General features: G+C 36.1%; 1 protein-coding gene across 10 annotated transcripts in view; it reads right to left on the reverse strand.

Moving 5' to 3' along the window:
• SYNRG (synergin gamma) overlaps positions 1-21,721 on the reverse strand; it is an 84,771-nt gene that overhangs the window by 53,274 nt on the left and 9,776 nt on the right. For all 10 annotated transcript variants that reach the window (XM_035720585.2, XM_049114200.1, XM_049114204.1 and 7 more), the window contains exons 3-6: positions 21,276-21,397; positions 5,172-5,302; positions 3,990-4,095; positions 3,144-3,255 (exon numbers count right to left, since the gene is read on the reverse strand). In XM_035720585.2, coding sequence (XP_035576478.1) covers positions 3,144-3,255; positions 3,990-4,095; positions 5,172-5,302; positions 21,276-21,397 — 471 coding nt within the window. The remainder of the gene's footprint in view (positions 1-3,143; positions 3,256-3,989; positions 4,096-5,171; positions 5,303-21,275; positions 21,398-21,721) is intronic.

Below are 21,721 nucleotides of genomic sequence, written 5' to 3' on the forward strand. Positions count from 1 at the left end.
TGCTTTTGTTGCCTTTGATTTTGGAATCTGATCTCAAAAAAAAATATTGCCAAAACCAATGTCAAAGAGCTTACCACTTATGTTTTCTTCTAAGGGTTTTGTGGTTTCAGTTCTTACATTCAAGTCTTTAATCCATTTTGAGTTAATTTTTGTGTACGGTGTAAGACAGTAATCTAGTTTCATGCTTTGCATTTGGCTGTTCAGCTTCCCCCAAACCACTTATTGAATAGACTGTCCTTTCCCCATTGTGTATTCTTGCTTTCTTTGTCATAAATCGTTGACCATAAATATGCCTGGATTTATTTCTGGGCTCTCTGTTCTGTTTCACTGATCTATGTTTTTGTTTCTATGCCAATATCATATTGTTTTGATTACTACAGTTTTGTGATATACTTTGAAATTAGGGTATGTCATGTCTTCAGCTTTGTACTTCTTAAGACCACTTTGGTTATTTGAGGTCTTTTGTGGTTTCATACAAACTTTAGGGTTGTTCTATTTCTGTGAAAAATGCCATTGGAATTTTCATAGGAATTGCACTGAATCTGTAGATTGCTTTGGGTATAACAGGGATATTTTAAAAATATTAATTCTTCTAATCCATGAGCATAAAAAGGTATCTTTCCTTTTTTTGTGTGTAACCTTTTCAATTTCTTCCATCAATGTCTTAAAGTTTTCAGTGTACAGGTCTTTCAACTTCTCTATTAAATTTATTCCCAGGTTTTCTGTTCTAGTTGATGCAGGTGTAAATGAAATTATTTTCTTAATTCCTCTTTTTGATAGTTTGTGTATAAGAAGTGTGATAGATTTCTGGGCTCTCAGTTATAGAGTGTATAGAAGTGCAATAGACTTTTGCATATTGACTTTGTATTCTATAACTTCACTGAATTCATTTACTAGTTCTAACGTTTTCTTGGTGGTCTTTAGGGTTTTCTATATGTAAAGTTTCTTCACATTTTTAACTACTTTATTTTATTTTTTTAAATATTTTTATTTATTTGTTCATGAGAAACTCAGAGAGGCAGAGACATAGGCAGAGGGAGAAGCAGGCTCCTCAAGGCAGCACAATGTGGGACTTGATCCTGGGACCCCAGGATCATGCCCTGAGCCAAAGGCAGACATTCAACCACTGAGCCACCCAGGTGTCCCACATTTTTAACTACTTTAAATTACTTTAATATTTACTGAAGTCTAATGCTTCAGAAGCAGTCTTTTTTTTTTTTTTTTAAAGGTTCTCTTCTGAAAAATGGGGACACCACATGCTTTTCTTTTGGACATTTCTCCTTTAGATCCATGAGACAGAACCTTCAGTGCTTCCAGGTTTTATGAAAGATGCAAAATGAATTAAAATTATCATTTTAATTAATTTTGTGAAAAAAAAAAAAAAGCCATGACCCAATAAATTCTAACCCCTCCCCAAAATGGTCGCAAGAATGTAGATTAAGTTCTCAATTTGGCTTCTCAGACCAGCAGTGATAGAAAAAATAATAAAAAACTGAGAGCTACTATGAGTACTTTTTAAATGGGCCTTATTTACTAGCAATAAGGCTGCAAACTCTAAACCAATGTTTCTTTGTATTGACTGGAATTATGTCAATCTATGTGGCATATATTTTGGTTTATAAACTCTCACAGCAAAAAAATAAACTCTCACAGCTATATATATGATTAATAAGAAGTATAAAATTAGGTGATAGCTTGTATATTCAATATTTTAAGGAAAACAGTCAGTGGGGGCAGCAGGGTTAGAAGATGCTTTTGGGGGATCCCTGGGTGGCGCAGCGGTTTGGCGCCTGCCTTCGGCCCAGGGCGCAATCCTGGAGACCCGGGATCAAGTCCCACGTTGGGCCCCCGGTGCATGGAGCCTGCTTCTCCCTCTGTCTGTGTCTCTGCCCCTCTCTCTCTCTCTCTCTCTCTGTGGCTATCATAAATAAATAAAAATTAAAAAAAAAAAAAAAAAAAAAAAAAGAAGATGCTTTTGGTAGGTAAAAGGCTGAAAACTCTTTGTATACCCTTTAGGCTTACGTGTAAGTCCCTAACTGGAGAAGCTCTGGGAATTTCTTGGGCATGCTTCAGAAAAATCTTTTTTTGGCTGATCATGAAGCAGTTAACTAGAAACAGCTAACTGCATGCCATGTTGACTGAACTCATGAGACTATTTAAACATCAAAACATCAACTATTTAACAATAAGGTTGTTAAACTATACCTAGTTGTCCAAAAAAAGCATGCTGGAACCGTGTTTGTCCTAACAATAACCATTCAGTTCTGCCTTCTAAGTTCCACACGGGGTCCAGTTTCAGCATTCCAGTATCTTTTTTTCAATTACTTCTTGACTAGTTATTCCGCTTATAATTTTCATTTTTATTTATGAAAGTGAATAAATTTTCATAGTAGCTCTCAGTTTTTCCTTTCTGAACTCAATCTGATTGCTAATATCCATTCTCTTTTCAAGACTGCTATATATTTTACTTTGAGTCACATTTGGAATGAGAATCTGAGTAAATAATCTAACAAGCAAATTAACAGGACAGGGTTACAGTCCCAGAGAGTCAAGAACTGGTTACTGTGCCAATACTGCGCCAGTCAAGAACTGGTTCAAGAACCAGAAAGTCAAGAACGGGTTCACTGTGCCAATATTAGATTATTTCCTACAGATACCACCTGTAAAAGGTACAAGACAAGGGTCTAAGATAAAATTTATCAAGGTAATATATACCAGCAGAAGAATACTTGGCTGGCTGAATGACTTGACAACTCTTCGTCTATCAATGATATGTTATTCTAACTCCCTGTCAATTTTATTTTTTTTTTAATTTTTATTTTTTTTAATTTTTATTTATTTATGATAGTCACAGAGAGAGAGAGAGAGAGAGAGAGGCAGAGACACAGGCAGAGGGAGAAGCAGGCTCCATGCACCGGGAGCCCGACGTGGGATTCGATCCCGGGTCTCCAGGATCGTGCCCTGGGCCAAAGGCAGGCGCCAAACCGCTGCGCCAACCAGGGATCCCTCCCTGTCAATTTTAAAATATCCAAATCTTTCTTAGCTTGAAGGATGAAGAGCACTGACTCCACACACACACAATGGTCAATTAATCACACAGGAAATCACCTTCCAATGAAAGAAAAATTAGAAATTAAAATTACCTGGTTTCTTAGGGTGTGATGCTGGTGTAGGGTGCATCTTAGCATCTCTGGAAAACCCATCTAAGTTTCCTTTTATGGCTTCCAAAGCATCATCTCTACTCTTCTCTCCTGTCTAAGAGACAAGAGATATATGGATAAATCTTCACTTCCCTTATGTCTCACTTCATCCTAGATCGTCTTAAATTGAAAGTACAGAGATCCTGGGTGGCGCAGCGGTTTAGCGCCTGGCTTTGGCCCAGGGCGTGATCCTGGAGATCCAGGATCGAATCCCATGTCGGGCTCCCGGTGCATGGAGCCTGCTTCTCCCTCTGCCTATGTCTCTGCCTCTCTCTCTCTATCATAAATAAATTAAAAAAAAAAGTACTTTAAAAAAAAAAAAGAAAGTACAGATATTAGTTGTTTTCAGTATTTTCACCACATACTTCTGATAGGGAATTCTCCAAGTCAGTTCTCCCAACACTGCTAAGTGTATAAGTATACCAAAGGCATAAAATGACACTCTATAAAACACAAAAGTATTAAAAGGTTCTTTTATAAATATTTCAGGATACAACTGATATTAAGTATCCTGGATTAATATTAAGATCAATTATTAATTTTCCCAAGAAAAGATCACAAACTTACCAATGGTAATAAAAAAAGAGCTGAGAAGGTGACGGTTGATAGCTCATTCTGTTCAACAATACAGTGTCTTACAGGAAAAGAATTCCTCACTTTTAGACTCAGATAAGCCCAAATGAATCAACCACAGCCTAAGCTTGGGCTTGTGCCCAAGCGACAGAATCCACTGAATGAGTGAGAGGCACACGCAGGGTGTATGTGTGCTGTGGTGGCGGAATATATTACCTTAGGCTTCACACTACTCAGAAGTCTGAGCTTTTGCTTCTGCTCTTCAAATTGGCGTCTTTTTCTTTCTTCTTCTAAGAGCTTCTGCTGCTGCTCAAATCGTTTTCTGAAGGAAAAACAATCTAGTAAAGAAGTAGCTTCAGGGATTATCAACTTTTAGAAGTATGAATATACTTCTAAAAGTTTCAGTAATATCACCTCATATTTCTAGAACTAAAAACCTCACTGCTAATTATATCTAATTTTCTTATGAAAATACTATTTCCCCATTATATTAATTTTGAAATATGAGGTGAATCTAAAAAAAAAAGATTTACTTAAATTATAGACATGAATTTATTTCTTGTCTAATTTGCAAGAGGAAGAGATACTCTTATACATACAAAAGTAATCTGAAAAAACAGAGAGGTAAACAAAAAAGAAACTCTGACTTGGGAAGGCAACATCATATAGGAAGAAGAGCAATGCCTGGAACATCAGGAGGCCTACATTTGGGTCCAAGCTTTGCTAGTAACTGTGTAACCTGGACTGACAGGTCACTTCATCCTCTGAACCGAACTATTCCCTGAATGTCAAGTTACAGGATTAAAATAGAGGATCTCTAAGGTCCATTCTTGCTTAAAATTTTTTTTCTTAAAAGATTGTATTTATTGGGGCACCTGGGTGGCCCAAATGGTTAGTTAAGTGTCTTGCCTTCAGCTCAGGTCATGTCACGATCCGGGGGTACTGGGATCTGCCCTCTGCCCACCCCCCACCCCATCAGACTCCCTGCTCAGCAGGGACCCTGCTTCTCTCTCTTTTCCTCTGCCCCTCCCTCCTCCCTGCTCATGTTCTTTGTGTCTCAAATGAATAAATAAAAATTTTAAAAAAGATTATATTTATTTATTTGTGAGAGAGAACATAGCAGGGTTTGCGAGAGGGAAAAGCAGGCTCCCTGCTGAGCAGGGAGCCCCAATGCAGGGCTTAATTCCAGGACCCCGGGGATCATGACCTGAAGGAAAGGAAGCTGCTTAACCAACTCAGCCATCCAGGTGCCCCTAAAACTTATATATCATAAAGTACTGCATGAATCTTAAAAGTGACATGACTGTCTTGGCTTCAAATCTGCATTAAAGAACATTTGACCATTCTTAAAATAACAGCTATCACGCGTCTTTTTGTTTGATTCTTGAGGTCTCTTACTGCTGCTCTTCAGCAAATTGCTTCTGCATGTCTGGAGTGTACTGTGGGCCTGGAGGACGCATTCCCAGGAAAGGTGTTTGTCCCAGGTACGGCATACCTGCTGCTGGCATTGGTCCCATTGGTATCCCTGCCTGAAAGAAACAAAGGCTTAAAAAACACAATTCCTCCTTTTAATTATTACAAAGGAAAACTATTACTTCCATAAATTCTTTAATATTTTTTATTAATGAACCATATGATTTTTTTAGTAGTAAAAAATCACAGGCTTAAAAATGGAAAGCTTCCCTTATTCTCACCCCTTTCATTTCCTTGTCTTAGAGGGGACCACTGCTAACATGTAGGGTGTGTGTGCACATGGAAGCACATGTGTACACACAAGGTATCTCTGGTGAGCTCACTAACCCATACTCTTTGAGAAGAGGTATCATATCTTACATGGCCTTGTATATCCAGTAGATAAGAGTCTCACATATGGTAGTTATTCCAAAAATGAGATTAAACATGATTTTCCAATATGTATGATAGGATAATCAATATTGTGATGGTTATTATCACAGGCTTGATATCCAAACTTGTACAGAAAATATATTTAATCAGCAAGAGTGATATTGCAATAACCACAGTGTAAAGTTTACTCACACGTCCAGAAGAATAGTATTGTACAACAACTAATTACAAATCTAATATTAGTAATGACGACGATAACACTGATGATGATAATAATGGCTAATTTATACTGAGTGGAAATTCTTCTACTCCTCAGCCTTCTCCCTGAAAGGCTTCTCTTCTGTTCTCTAACTGAAACCTGGCTGTCCCCAGAAGCCTCTCATCTGGAGACTGCTGCTTCTCCTCCACATTTCCTGTAAATAAAGGGAATATTCCTCCTCACTTCTTCTAAACCTTTTATCCTCTCTCTCCCATCAAAAATCTGAATATATGCATCCAGCTACTTTAGTCATCAAATTATCTAGTCCCTTATTCCAGGATGGCTACTTTTAGTTATAGCAGATGAAGGATGTGTTTGTAATAAAGCTTAACTCCATTTATACAAATTTGATTAATGTAAACCACCAGAATTTAAATTAAAGTAAAGATTATATTCATGCTATGGAAATTAATACAGATTTTCATCACTTCATTTTTTAAAAAACATTTTTTATTTTTAAGTAATTGCTATATCCAGTGTGGGACTGGAACTCACAACCTTGAGATCAAGAGTCACATGCTCCACCAACTAAGCCAGCTGGGCACCCTCAGCAATTCATTTTTAATTAAGTTTTTTTTTTTTTTTTTTAACAAGACTAAGATCTTGATTTTTTTTTTAAGATCTTGATTTTAATCTAACAATGTTTGTTGAAGAAATCATGTTAGTGTTTCCTCCAAATAAAGCATTCCTTTTAGAAATTATCAAAAATATCCCCTCATTCTGAACCTTGAGAAAAGTGCACCTCATTGAAACAGTAGAGGCTTGTTTTAAGGCCTAGAAATAATATAATATGGGTAAAGCATGTAGAACACCGTGTAGCACATATGAATATATAGCAGTTATTATAATTATTAAAAATAATACTGACAACAAAATAATACACTCTCAAAAACAATGGTGATCTCTTTTTTTTTTTTCTGGAACACAGCAGATTCTGTAGGCAAATACAGAATTAAAGCAGCTAGATAAGAAAAAATGAACATTTCATAGTTATACTATGAAAATAAGGTACCATTTTATTGTGTTCATGCCACATGCCAGCGGCTATAGAACTAGGCGTTTATATACATTATTCTCAATATATGTAAGATCCTTAGGTTTAGAGATATTTCTGATTATGATCAACAAGAATACCTGAATAATAACGCTTATAAAGCCCTTCATATGTCCCAAGGACTTTTCTAAGGGCTCTCTATATATTCATAGACTTAATCCTTATAACAAACCTATGCCGTAGGTACTACTATTATTCTCATTGTACAGGTGAGGAAATGGAAATGCAAAATTGTTATCTAACTTATTTATTTATTGATGGTAAGTGGCAGAACCAGTATTAGAACCAGACAGCTTCTGGTTCCAAAGTCCATGATCGGGATCCCTGGGTGGCGCAGCGGTTTGGCGCCTGCCTTTGGCCCAGGGCGCGATCCTGGAGACCCGGGATCGAATCCCACATCGGGCTCCCGGTGCATGGAGCCTGTTCCTCCCTCTGCCTGTGTCTCTGCCGCGCTCTCTCTCTCTCTGTGACTATCATAAATAAATAAAAAATTTAAAAAAAAAAAAAAAAAAAAGTCCATGATCTCTAGCATTATGCTATACTGTCTCTCCAATTACCAACAACTACCACAAATTCTGACTTAAAAACAATTTTAATGTGTTTTTTTGTGTGTCTATTCATATGCTCAGGCATCTACCTGCTTAAAACATAGTAGCAGCTCAAAAGGCTTAAAACTGGTTTTAGGACCTTACAAGGGAAGTTATAAGTAACTCCTATTGCTTAATTACTAACACTCTCTATTCTAAATCCCGGGTGGGGTGGCAATGCACACTTCCTTTCAGTCATAGTGTGGTTCTCTTGCTGCTAAAAATGAGCACTGTGCTCCTAGGATTACATTTCTTTCTTTTTTCTTTTTCTTTTTTTTTTTGTACCTCTATTTAAAGAAAATAATTTTCTACCATTTTTCCAGTTTTACTGAGGTACAATTAACATAACACTGTAATTTTAAGGTATGCAACCTGTTGATGTGATACACTTACATACTGCAAAATGATTACCACCACAGCATTAACTAATACCTCCATCATGTCACATAGTCACTATTTTTTTGTGGTGAGGGATTAAGTTCCTTTTTAAATTGACTTCATTTATTCAAGGCACATAAAATGCAAAAGAAACCTCTCAACTCATTTACAGCCATACCACTGTGAATGTACCAGATTTCATCTAATCTCAGAAGCTAAGCAGGGTCGGGCTTGGTTAGTACTTGGATGGGAAACCATTCAACTCATATAGGCCAAAAGACTGATATTCCACAAAAATAATAAAGAATGAAGAAAGAAAAGGCATTATTATGCACACCGCCTTCCTGTTTATAAAATTTAACACATTAAATTATTAAACAGTATATTAATATTTAATTATTAATAAAATATTAATTATTAATATTAAACATTAATTATATTTAAATCTATTTAATTATAAAACTAAATCTTCGAGAAGATTCAAACTTGCTAAATGATATTTTGTTTTTCTCCTACTATTGAAAAGTTAGTTTATACATTCATGTAGTCTCTTTATACATTCTTTTGAAATCTAGATAAACCAAAAAGTCACGAGATACGAATCTTTAGTTATACACTGGGTAAAGACATGACAAAAAAATAACCCAGAAATCTGAGATATATGCAATAAACTGTTAAAAACACTAAAGATAAAATAGTTTACTTCCCAGATGAAGAATATTGAAGGCTACTGAAGATCTGAATAACTGGAGAGATAGGGCAGACTAAAAAAGTAAAAATACCAATTTCAATCAAAATCCCAACAAATTTTATGTGGAATTTGACAAGCTGATCTTAAAATTTATACTAAAGAGGAAAGAACCATGAATAGCTACAATTCTTGAAAAGAACAAAGAAGATCCACATTAGCAGTATCAAGGTTGATCTTAGGCTAGAATACTTAGAAGACTAAGATAGTTATTGAGGCAGGGATAGACAGAAATAGCAATGGGATAAATAGGACAGCTCAGAAACTAATCCAAAGCATAAAAATAAATTGGATAGTACAGGAATAACAGAAATCAATGAGTATAAAGAACGGGATATTGATAAGTGATTTGGAGACAACTGTCTACTCAAATGGAAAATAATTCCATTATCAGTGTAGACTCACACTGATAACCAAAGAACTCCAGATAAGTTTAATAAGAAAATACAGGAGAATGATATTATGATCTCAGGGTAAGACTATGTCTAATGAGACACATAACTCAAACCATGAAAGAAATGATTTATCTATCTTACTTATTAACTATAATACAGGACATCACCACACCAACAAAATTAAAAGACAAAGAACAGGAGTAAATATTGGCAACACAAATAACCACAAAGGCAAGAATCCAGAATATACAATGAACTCTTAGAAATCAATAAAACCAGAACAAAAGCAAAAAATTGGAAACAACTCAAATGTCCATCAACAGAAGAATATATACCCATGCACTGGAATACTACACAGGAGCTATAAGAACAAAGTTGTATCACTCTATAACAGGGATAAACCTTGAGGAGAAACATTGTCAAATAAAAAACTCAAATTCAAGGACTAGGTGGCTCAGTGGTTTGGCACCTGTCTTCAGCCCAGGGCGTGTCCTGGAGTCCCGGGATGGAGTCCCGCATCGGGCTCCTTGCATGGAGCCTGCTTCTCCCTCTGCCTATGTCTCTGCCTCTCTTTCGGTGTCTCTCATGAATAAATAAATAAAATCTTAAAAAAAAAAAAAAAACCCCACTCAAATACAGAAGGGTACACACTCATGTAAACCTATAAAACCTAGAAAATACATAAGATTCATGAATCTTCAAACATGTAAAACAGAAGTGTAAGAATACATATGAAAACAACAAGCACTGAACTCATGATAGTGAAAACTATCTCTGGGGAGGCAGAAGAATGGAATTATAGCTGTTTTGTTAAATTCTTTTGAAAATGTGAAGCAAATATGGCATGCTAAAATCTGGTAAAAGGATATGATTATCTTCATAGAAAATTCTGAGGAAACTGCAAAAAATTCCTAGAGAAGTGAGTTCACCAAGGTTGCAGGTTACAAAACAAACACACCCAAATCAATCATTTCTACATACTAGCAACAGACACTGAAATAAAAATTACAATGCCATTTACAATTACTCAAAAGAATAAAATGATTAGATGTAAATCTAACAAAACATTTAAAGAACTTGTATGCTGGGACGCCTGGGTGGCTCAGCAGTTTGGCACCTGCCTTCAGCCCAGGATCCTGGGATCAAGTCCTGCGTCCAGCTCCTGCATGGAGACTGCTTCTCCCTCTGCCTGTGTCTCTGCTTCTCTCTCTGTGTCTCTCATGAATAAATAAAATATTTTAAAAAAAGAACTTGTATGCTGAAAACTGCACAATGCTGATGACAGAAATCAAAGACCTAAATAGACACATCATGCTCATATATTGCAAGAATCCATATTAAGATGTCAATTTCCCCCAAATTGATAAAAAGGTTTACCATAATTCCTATCAAAATTCCAATAAGACTTTTTATAGATATAGACAACATTATTCCAAAATGTATATGGAAAGATAGAAAAACTAGAATAGTTACAATAATTTTGAAAAGAGGAATAATATGGGAGGACTTGTCACATAGCTACAGAGATTTAGTTGGTAATCAAAATCTCCCAATAAGGAAAGTCTGATGGCTTTGCTGGTGAATTCTACCAAATGTTTAAAGAAAAAATAAACAACTTGGCCTCCATGAAAACTTAAAGAAAAATTGTACATCAAGAGACACTATCCACAGAGCAAAAGGGCAGCCCAAAGAATGGGAGAAAGTATTTGCATACATCTGATAAGGGATTAACATCTAAAATATATAAAGAACTCTTACTGTAAAAAAAAAAAAAAAAAAAAAAAACTCTTACAATTCAACAACAAAAAACCCAACTCAAAAATGGGACAAAAGACTTAAACAGTTTTCCAAAGAAGTTACACAAATAGCCAATAAGCACATGAAAAGATACTCAACATCATTTATTAAAGAAATACAAATCAAAACTACAAAGAGATACTATCTCACATCCATTAAAACAGCTACTATCAAAAAAACAGGGGGCACCTGGCTAGCTCAGTTGGTAGAGCATGCAACTCCTGATCTCAGGATCATGAGTTCAAGTCCCATGTTGGGTGTAGAGCCTACTTACAAACAAAAACAAAACAAAACAAAAACCGTAAAACAGAATGGGGGAAGTTTGGGGAAGATGGCAGAGTAGGAGGATCCTGAGCTCACCTCATTCCATGGACACATTGAGACACCCTACATCTATATGACTAACTCTGAAAACAACCTGAAGACTGGCAGAACGGACCTTTTACAGCTAATTATAGAGAGAAGGGCACATCAAAAAGGGTGGGAGGGGAGCTAAATGGAATGGAGATAAGCAATATGCCTGATAAAGAATTCAAAGTAATGGTCACCAAGATACTCACTGGACTTGAGAAAACAGTGGAGGATCTCAGTGAGAACATCAACAAAGACATAGAAAATATTAAAAAAAAACAGTCAGGGCTAAAGAATTCAGTAGCTGAAATTAAAAAATACACTAGAAGAAAGCAACAGCAGATTAGAGGAAGCACAGAAGAATGGATCAGTGATCTGGAAGATAGCTTAATGAAATGTAACAAGCTGAACAGTAACAACAACAAAGAGTAATAAAAAATGAGAAAAGGCTATGGAAACTCTGCAACATCATCAAGCATAATAACATTCACTTTATAGGGATCCCTGAAGGAGAAGATAGAGAGAAGGGGGCAGAACATTTATTTGAAGAAATAATAGCTAAAAACTTCCCTAATCTGGGTAAGGAAACAGACATTCAGATCCAGAAATCGGAGAGCCCCCGGCAAAATAAACCCAGGGATGTCCACACCAAGATACACAATAATTAAAAAGTAGTGATAAGGAGAGAATTTTAAAAGCAGCAAGAGAAAAGAAAACAGTTATACACAAGGGAAACCCACTGAGCTATCAGCAGATTTTTCAGCAGACTTTGCAGGCCAGAGGGCAGTGGCATGATATATTCAAAGTGCTGAAAGAAAAAAAATTCAGCAAACAAGAATACTCTACCTGTAATCATTCAAAATAGAAGAAATAAAGAGTTTCTCAAAGATACAAAAGTTAAAGGAGTTCATCACTAAACCAGCCTTACAAAAAATGTTTAAGAGTATTCTTTGGAAAGAGAAGGCCATAATCAGGAGTAAGAAAATGATGAAAGGGAAAAATTTCACAGATAAATGCAAACATATAATAAAAGTAGTAGATTAATCACTTATAAAATCAGCATGGAGGTTAAAGCACAAAAGCAGTAATGCCAATTACATCTATTAAAATCAGTTGAGTGATTTGCAAAATAAAGGATGTAAAGTATGGCATCATATACATAAAATACAGGGGTGGGGAGTAAAACTTTATTGCTATTAAATGAGTTCAAACTTTAAAAAAATTTAAATTCAATTAATTAACATATATTATTAGTTTCAGAGGTAGAGGTCAATGATTCATCAGTCTTATATAATACCCAGGGCTCCTTAATGTCCATCACCCAGTTACCCCATTCCACTCCCCTCCAGCAATGCTCGGTTTCTTTCCTATGATTAGGAGTCTCTGATGGTTTGTCTCCCTCTCTGATTTCATCTTGTTTTATTTTTTCCTCTCTTCTATGATCTTTTCTTTCCTAAATTCTACATATGAGTGAGATCATATGCTAATTGTATTCCTCTGATTGACTTAGTTTGCTTAGCACAATACCCTCTAGTTCCATCCACATCATTGCAAATGGCAAGATTTCAATTTTTGATGGCTGAGTAGCATTCCATTGTGTGTATGTTTATATATATATCACATCTTCTTTATCCATTCATCTGTTGATGGACATCTAAGCTCTTTCCATAGTTTGGCTATTGTGGACATTGCTGCTATAAACACTGGGGTGCAGGTGCCCCTTTAGATCACTATATTTGTATATTTGGGATAAATACCTAGTAGTGCAATTGCTGGGTCGTAGAGTAGCTTTATTTTCAACTTTTTGAGGAATCTCTATACTGTTTTCCAGAGTGGCTGCACCAGCTTGCATTCCCACTAACAGTGTAAGAGGGTTTCTCTGTCTCCACATCCTTGCCAACATCTGTTGTTTCCTGATTTGTTAATTTTAGCTATTCTGATCAGTGTGAGGTGGTATCTCATGGTTTTGATTTGTATTTCCCTCATGCCGAGTGATATTGAGCATTGTTTCATGAGTCTTTTGGCCATTTGTATGTCTTCTTTGGAAACATCTATTTACATCTTCTGCCCATTTCTTGATTGGATTATTATTGGATATGTGTTGAGTTTGATAACTTCTTTATAGGTTTTGGATACTAACCCTTTATCTGATAAGACATTTGCAGATATCTTCTCTGATTCTGTGGGTTGTCTTTTGGTTTTATCAACTGTTTCCTTTGCTGTGCAAAGGCTTTTTATATCGATGAAGTTCCAATAGTTCATCTTTGCTTTTGTTTCTCTTGCCTTTGGAGATGTGTCTAGCAAGAAGTTGCTACGGCTGAGATCACAGAGGTTGCTGCCTGTGTTCTCCTCTAGGATTTTGATGGATTCCTGTCTCATATTTAGGTCTTTTACCCATTTTGAGTCTATTTTTATGTATGGTGTAAGGAAATGGTCCCATTTCATTCTTTCGCATGTGTCTGTCCAATTTTCCCAAAACCATTTGTTGAAGAGACTCTTTTTTCTTTCTTTTTTTTTTTTTTTAAGATTTTATTTACTTATTCATGAGAGACACACAGAGAGAGAGAGAGGCACAGACACAGGCAGAGGGGGAAGCAGGCTCCATGCAGGTAGCCTGACATGGGACTTGATCCCGGGTCTCCAGAATCAGGTCATGGGCTGAAGGCGGCACTAAACTGCTGAGCCACCTGGGCTGCCCGAGACTCTCTTTTTTCCATTGGATATTCTTTTCCACTTTATTGAAGATTAGTTGACCAAAGAGTTGAGGGTCCATTTCTGGTTTCTCTATTCTGTTCCACTGATCTGTGTCTGTTTTTGTGCCAGAATGAGTTTAAACTTAAGTGACCATCAAATTAATAGACTGCTACCCACATACAATGTTATATATGAACCTAATGGTAACCACAAATCAAAAACCTGTAATAGATAAAAAAAAAAAAAAATATATATATATATATATATATATATATATATATATATAGAGAGAGAGAGAGAGAGAGAGAGAGAGAGAGGAATTCAAACATAACACAAAAAAGCCATCAAACCACAAGGAAGAGAGCAAGACAAAAAGAAACAAAAAAGAATGACAAAAGCAAGCATAAAAGAAATCACAAAATAGCAATAAGTATATGACCATCAATAATTATTTTTTTAGGGGGATCCCTGGGTGGCTCAGCAGTTTGGCGCCTGCCTTTGGTCCGGGCGTGATCCTGGAGTCCCGGGATCAAGTCCCACATCGGGCTCCCTGCATGGAGTCTGCTTCTGTCTCTGCCTCTCTCTCTGTGTCTATCGTGAATGAATAAATAAATAAAATCTTTTAAAAAAATAATTATTTAAAAAAAATTTTTTTTTTAATTTTTAAGTAAGCTCTATCCCCAAAGCAGGGCTTGAACTCATGACCGGAGATCAAGAGCTGCAAGCTTTACTGACTCAGTCAGCCAGGTGCTCAAAAATTACTTTAAATATAAATGGACTAAATGTTCAAATCAAAAGGACACATGGTGACTGGATAAAAAACAAGACCCATCTACATGCTGCCTAAAAAAGACTCACTTCAGAGATAAAGACACCTGCAGATAGAAAGCAATAAGGGATATATATAAAAACATTTACTATGCAAATGGAAGTGAAAAGAAAGCTAGGGTAGCAATACTGACATCAGACAGACTTGAAAACAGACTATAACAAGAGACAAAAGGACAAAAAGATATAACAATTATCAATAACGATACACCCAACATATGAGTACCTAAATACATAAAGCAAATATTAACAGACCTAAAGAAAAAAATTGACAGTAATATACTAAGAGTAAGAGACTTTAACACTCCACTTACACCAATGGAGAGATTATCCAAACAGAAAATCAACAAGGAAACCGTGGCTTTGAATGACAAATTAGATCAGATGGACCTAACAGATATATTCAGAACATTCCACCCCAAAACATTCTTTTCAAGTGCACATGGAACATTCCCCCCAGGATAGATGACATCTTAGTCCACAAGTCTCAATAAACTAAAAAGAAAAAAACAACTGAAATCATATTATGCATTTTTTTTGCCAACCATAACAGTATGAAACTAGAAATCAACAATCAACCACAAGAAAACATCTGGAAAGGATATAAATATGTGGAGGCTAAATAACATGCTACTAAACAATGAATAGGTCAACCAAGAAATCAAAGAGGAAATTTCAAAATACATGGAGACAAATGAAAATGAAAACACAATGGTCTAAAATCTTTGAGATGCAGCAAAAGCTGTTCTAGGAGGGAAGATTATAGCAATACAGTCCTATCAGAAAAATTTCAAATAAAGAACCCAAGGAACACCTGAAGGAACTAGGAAATAAAGCCCAAAGCCAGTAGAAGGAAGGAAGTAATAAAGACTACAGCAGAAATAAATGAAATAAAAACTAAATAAATAATAGAACAGATCAATGACACCAGGAGTTGGTTCTTTATAAAGAAAAACAAAATTGATAAACCTTTAGCAGACTCATCAAGAAAAAAAGAAAGAACTCAAGTAAAACCAGAAATGAAGAAAGAGAAATAACAAATAAAGAAATACAAAGGATTTTAAGAGAATATAGTAAAAATTATATACCAACAAATTGGACAACCTAGAAGAAATGGATAAATCCCTAGGAATATGTAACATTCCAAAACCGAAAAAGGAAGAAAAAGGAACATTTGAACACACTTATTATTAGTAATGAAATCAAATCAGTAATCAAAAAACTCCCAAAAAACAAAAGTCCAGGACCAGAGGATCCACAGGCGAACTCATTTAAAGAACAAACATTTAAAGAAAAGTTAATTTAAAAAAAATAAAAATAAAAATAAAGAAAAGTTAATGCCTAATCTTCTCAAACTTCCAAAAAATAGAACAGGGATGAAGCTTCCAAATTCATCCTATGAGGCCAGCATTATCCTAATACCAGAATCAAATAAAGATACTATAAAAAAAAAAAAAACAGAGATAGGGTAGGTCAGTACCTCTGAGAAACATAAATATAAAAAACCTCAACAAAATATTAGCAAACCAAATCCACCAATACATTAAAAAAATCATTCACCACGATCAAGTGGGATTACACCAGGGATTCAAGGGTAGGTGGTTCAATATTTGCAGCTAGCATTGATATCTCACATTAACAAGAGAAAGGATAAAAACTGTGATGATTTCAGCAGACAAAGCATTTGACAAAAATACATCTATTCATGATTAAAAACTTCACAAAATGAAGGCCATATATAAAAACCTCACAGCTAACATTATAGTCAATAGTGAAAACCGAGAGCTTATCCTCTAGCATTAGGAACAAGACAAGGATATCCATTCTCACCACTTTAATTCAACATAGTACTGGAAGTCTTAGCCACAGGAATCAGACAAGAAAAAGAAATAAGAGGCATCCTAAATGATAAGTAATAAACTGTCACTATTTGCAAATGACATGCTACTAAAGTAGGAAACCCTAAAGACTCCACCAAAAAACTATTAGAACTGACAAATGAATTCAGTAAAGCTTCAGGATGCAAAATATACAAAAATCTGTTGCATTTCTCTACACAAATAATGGAAGTAGCAGAAAGAGAAAGTAAGAAAACAGTCCCCTTTGTAATTACACTAAAAGTCATAAAATACCTAGGAATGAACCAAGGAGGCAAAAGACCTATACTCTGAAAAGTATAAGATATTGATGAAAAAAAGGACACAAATGGAAAGATAGTCCATGCTCATGGATTGGAAGAATTAACATTGTTAAAATATTCATACAACCCAAAGCACCCTACAGATTCAATGCAATCCTTATCAAAATACCAACAACATTTTTCACAGAACTAGAACAAATAATACGAAAATTTGTATGGAGCCACAAAAGAGCTCAAATAGCCAAAGTAATCTTGAGAAAACCGGAGGTATCACAATCCTAGATTTCAGGATATACTACACATCTGTAGTAATGAAAACAATATGGTACTGGCACAAAAACAGACACACAGATCAATGGAACAGAATAGAGAGCCTAGAAATACACCCATGCTTATATGGTCAATTAATCTACAATTAAAGAGGCAAGAACATACCATGAGGAAAAAACAGCCTCTTCAACTAATGGTGCTAGGAAATTTGAACAGCTACATGCAAAATAATGAAACGGGGCCACTTTTTTACACCATACAGAAAAATAAACTCAAAATGGATTAAAGACCTAAATGTGAGACCTGAAACTATAAAACTCCTAGAAGAAAACACAGGCAGTAATTTCTTTGACATTGGCCATAGATATATTTTTCTAGGTATGTCTCCAAAGACAAGGGAAACAAAAGCAAAAGTAAATTATTGGGACTACACCAAAATAAAAAGCTTATACATAGCAAAGGAAATCGTCAACAAAACGTAAAGGCAACCTACTGAATGGGAGAAGATGTTTGCAAATAATATATCTGATAAGGAGTTAATATCCAAAAGTTTGATATAACATATAGATATACAGACATATTTAACACCAAAAACACAAACAAGGTGATTAAAAACAGACATTTTTTCCAAGGAATTCATCAGATTGTCAAAATACACAGGGAAAGATGCCTGACATCACTCATCACCAGGGAAATGCTAATCAAAACTACAATGAGATCATTACCTCACACTAGTCAGAATGGCTAAAATCAATAACACAAGAAACAAGTGTTGGCAAAGATGTGGAGAAAAAGGAGCCCTTGTGCACCTTTGGTGGGAATGCAAATTGCTACGCTCACTGTTGGAAAACAGTATGGAGTAATTTTTTTTCTTCAAAAAATTAAAAATAGAATTACCAGATGATGCAGAAATTCCACTACTGGGTATTTACCCAAAGAAAATGAAAACACTATGCACTCTTATGTTTACTGCCATGTTATTTACAATAGCCAAGATACAGAAGCAAACCGAGTGTGTCTATCCAAAGATGAATGGACAAAGAAGATGTACTGCATACACAGACATATATATACATACATATAAATAAAATGGAATATGACTCAGCTGTAAAAAAAGAATGAGATCTTGCCATTTGCAGTAACACAGATGGACCCTAGAGAGTGTAATGCTAAATAAGTGACTCAGAGAAAGAAAAATATGATTTCACCCATATGTGCAATTTAAGAAACAAAACAAAACAACAACTGGAAAAAAGGGGAGAGAGAGAGAGACAAACCAAAAAAAACAGACTCAAGAGTATGAGTGTTTGCCAGATGGAGGTGGATGGAAGGGGTGAAAAAAGGAGATCAAGAATACACTTATCTAGATAAGCACTGAATAATGTATAGTATTGGTTAATCATTACATTGTACACCTGTGACTAATATAACACTGTATATTAACTATACTTCAATAAGCAGCAAGACCGTGTTTTTTTTTTTTTTTTTTTTTTTTTTAAGATTTCATTTATCCACGAGAGACAGAGAGAGAGAGATGCAGAGACATGACAGAGGGAGAAGCAGGCTCCATGTAGGGAGCCTGATGTGGGACTTGATCCCCGGTCTCCAGGATCACACCCTGGGCTGAAGGCAGCACTAAACCACTGAGCCACCCGGGCTGCCCAAGACCGTGTTCTATGGTAGATTGTTTCCAGCTATTCGCTGTCTTTACTCTAAGATTACACATTCCTATGTGATGTGCACTCTTCCTGGTATTTTCTTCCCCTACGGATTCACTTTGGCCACATTACTTCGGTGAACAGAAGTGACTAATAAATGCTACCTCTGACAGGAAGCTTTAAAAGTTATAACAGGGTTTGGCCATCTCTTTTCCCTATGCCAAGAGTCTGGGATGTCCTAGGTAAGGGTCTCAGGATAAAGAGAACAAGAATTGGAGTCACAGCCAATCCACAAAGGCATGCATCACAAATGAGAAAATAAATCTTTGTCTTTGTAATAGACTTTGGGATTGGTGTTTCTGTAACACAACCTGGCAAAAACTGAGTAACGTGGATTTAAAACCTACAAAGTTCAATTTAGTCTCATTTCTTTCTGCCAGAGATGAATAAAATATGATTCTAGAAGTTCTTGGGCAGCCCCGGTAGTGCAGCGGTTTAGTGCCGCCTGCAGCCCGGGGTGTGATCCTGAAGACCTGGGATCGAGTCCCATGTCGGGCTCCCTGCGTGGAGCCTGCTTCTCCCTCTGCCTGTGTCTCTGCCTTCTCTCTCTGTGTCTCTATGAATAAATAAATAAAATCTTAAAAAAAAAAAAAAAAGTTCTCCCAAATCTTTACATACAAAACAAAAGCTTTGTTTATATGACTTCAACATGACAATAGTTTCAACTTAAATTCTGATTGTAAAGGCTGAATATTATTTATAAATTGTATGCATGTTACTGTACTAGTATATTGTACACACAAAACACACATAGAATATTTTATTTTAGAAAATTTTCTTTTTTTTTTAATTTTTATTTATTTATGATAGTCACACAGTGAGAGAGAGAGGCAGAGACATAGGCAGAGGAAGAAGCAGGCTCCATGCACCGGGAGCCCGACGTGGGATTCAATCCCGGGTCTCCAGGATCGCACCCTGGGCCAAAGGCAGGCGCCAAACCGCTGCTCCACCCAGGGATCCCCGAAAATTTTATTCCTTAAAAAATTTATTTATTTGGAGAAAGTGAGAGACAGCATGAGCTGGAGGGGAGGGGCAGAGAGAGAGGGAGAAGCAGACTCCCCACTGAGCAGGGAGCCTGATGGAAGGGCTTGACCCCAGGACCCCCAAGATCATGACCTGAGCCAAAGGCAGATAGATGCTTAACCAACTGAGCCATCCAGTGCCTCTTTTTTAGAAAATCTTAAATAATTAAGTAAAAACAAAATATATGGCATAATATTTATTTATAGTATGGGAATTCTTTTTGCTCTGGCTTATTTGTGAATTAATACATTTTAAAGATTTATTTATTCATTTTAGAGAGAGAGTGCAGGCGGAAGGGCAGAGGGAGGGGCAGAAAGAAAGAGAGAGAGAAAAGAGAGAAAGAGAGACACTCAAGATGACTCTGAGTTGAGCGTGGAGCCCAATGCAGGGCTGAATCCAACAACTCTGAGTTCACAACCAGAGCAGAAACCAAGAGTTGGATGCCTAACTGACTGTGCCCCCCAGGTGCCCCCAATACGTTTATTAAAAAAAAAAAAAAAAAAAAAGCATCATAACACTTTGGATTCAGCCATTCAAAAACCTGACTTCTGGATTCAGTTTATTTGATTACATGGTTTAAATGGATATCATAGCTAGAGAAGATAATTTACAAAGACATGGAGATCCAAAATGGAAGAAGCCCATTTCATCTTCAGCAGTGCTTACTAAATCCTGAGACTATCAATTTCATTCACCAATTCTAAAATTAAAACGCAACATTATTTGCTTTAATCAATCAACATCTCACCTGCTTTCATTACATCATTCTTTTAATGATTCTGCTTCTATCTACTTTTGCCCTCCTCTCTCCAATCATTCTCTAGTCAGCAGTCAGGATGATCTTTCTGAAATACAAATCTGATTGTGTCATTCCACTGCTTTAAACTATTCAATGGCTTCCTAATGCTCTTGAGAGAGATTTCAATGTATTATTTAGATAAAACCAATTTATTCAAGACTTAAGTTCAAATTCTGGCTTCCTATGCTCTGTGAACATCCTCACAAAGCTGCAGATTTCTCCTCAGAAAAATGGAGACACTACCTCTTTAAAAAGTTGTTATGGGGATTACATAACTCCATGTAAAGAAGGCTCTAAGTCTTCCAAACAATGACACTGCTCCTTTCATGAGAACAATGTTAGTTCTAACAATGCTACTTTGTGGCATCAGATCCCTGAGCTTCCCAAGATGTCATTCTAAACCAGTAATCTAACATAGTAGTCACCAGATTTTCCTTAAATGATTTATCTTTGTTTCCACCCCCCACTCTTATGAACATATCTTTATTTTAGTTTAAAGGAAGCGATCTAAGATGCACTTATTTCCAAATATAATGCTCCTAGTATGTAGCTCTTAGTATGCAACATGTAACAACAAACAATAACTTTGTAAACAACTGGTTAAAGAGGCAAGTACCTGCATGGCAATAGGTCCTTGGGACATCTGAGAGCTATAATTCATTCCTATCATGCCTTGCATATTAGGCTGCATGACAGAGACCATAGGAAATCCTTGCTGCTGCATCGGGATCAGTCCAGCTGAAAAACAAAGATGTCATTAAAGTCAATGTAAAAAAATTTTTTTTGATACAGAGAGAGAGAGTGAGCGAACAAGTGAGCAAGTATGCACATTTGAGCAAGCTTGGGAGGGGCAGACAGAGAAAGACAATCCCAAGTAGACTCCACATCCAGCACAGAGCCCGATGCTGGGCTCAATCTGATGACTCCAAGATCATGACCTGAGTCAAAATCAAGAGTCAGCCACTTAACCGACTGAGTCACCCAGGTGCCCCTAAAGTCAATGTATTTTAATGTTTCTTTTTTTTTTTTTTTTTTTTAAGATTTTATTTATTTATTCGTGAG

This window comes from Canis lupus, chromosome 9 (genome assembly GCF_003254725.2).
Source record: "Canis lupus dingo isolate Sandy chromosome 9, ASM325472v2, whole genome shotgun sequence".
Lineage (NCBI taxonomy): Eukaryota > Metazoa > Chordata > Mammalia > Carnivora > Canidae > Canis > Canis lupus.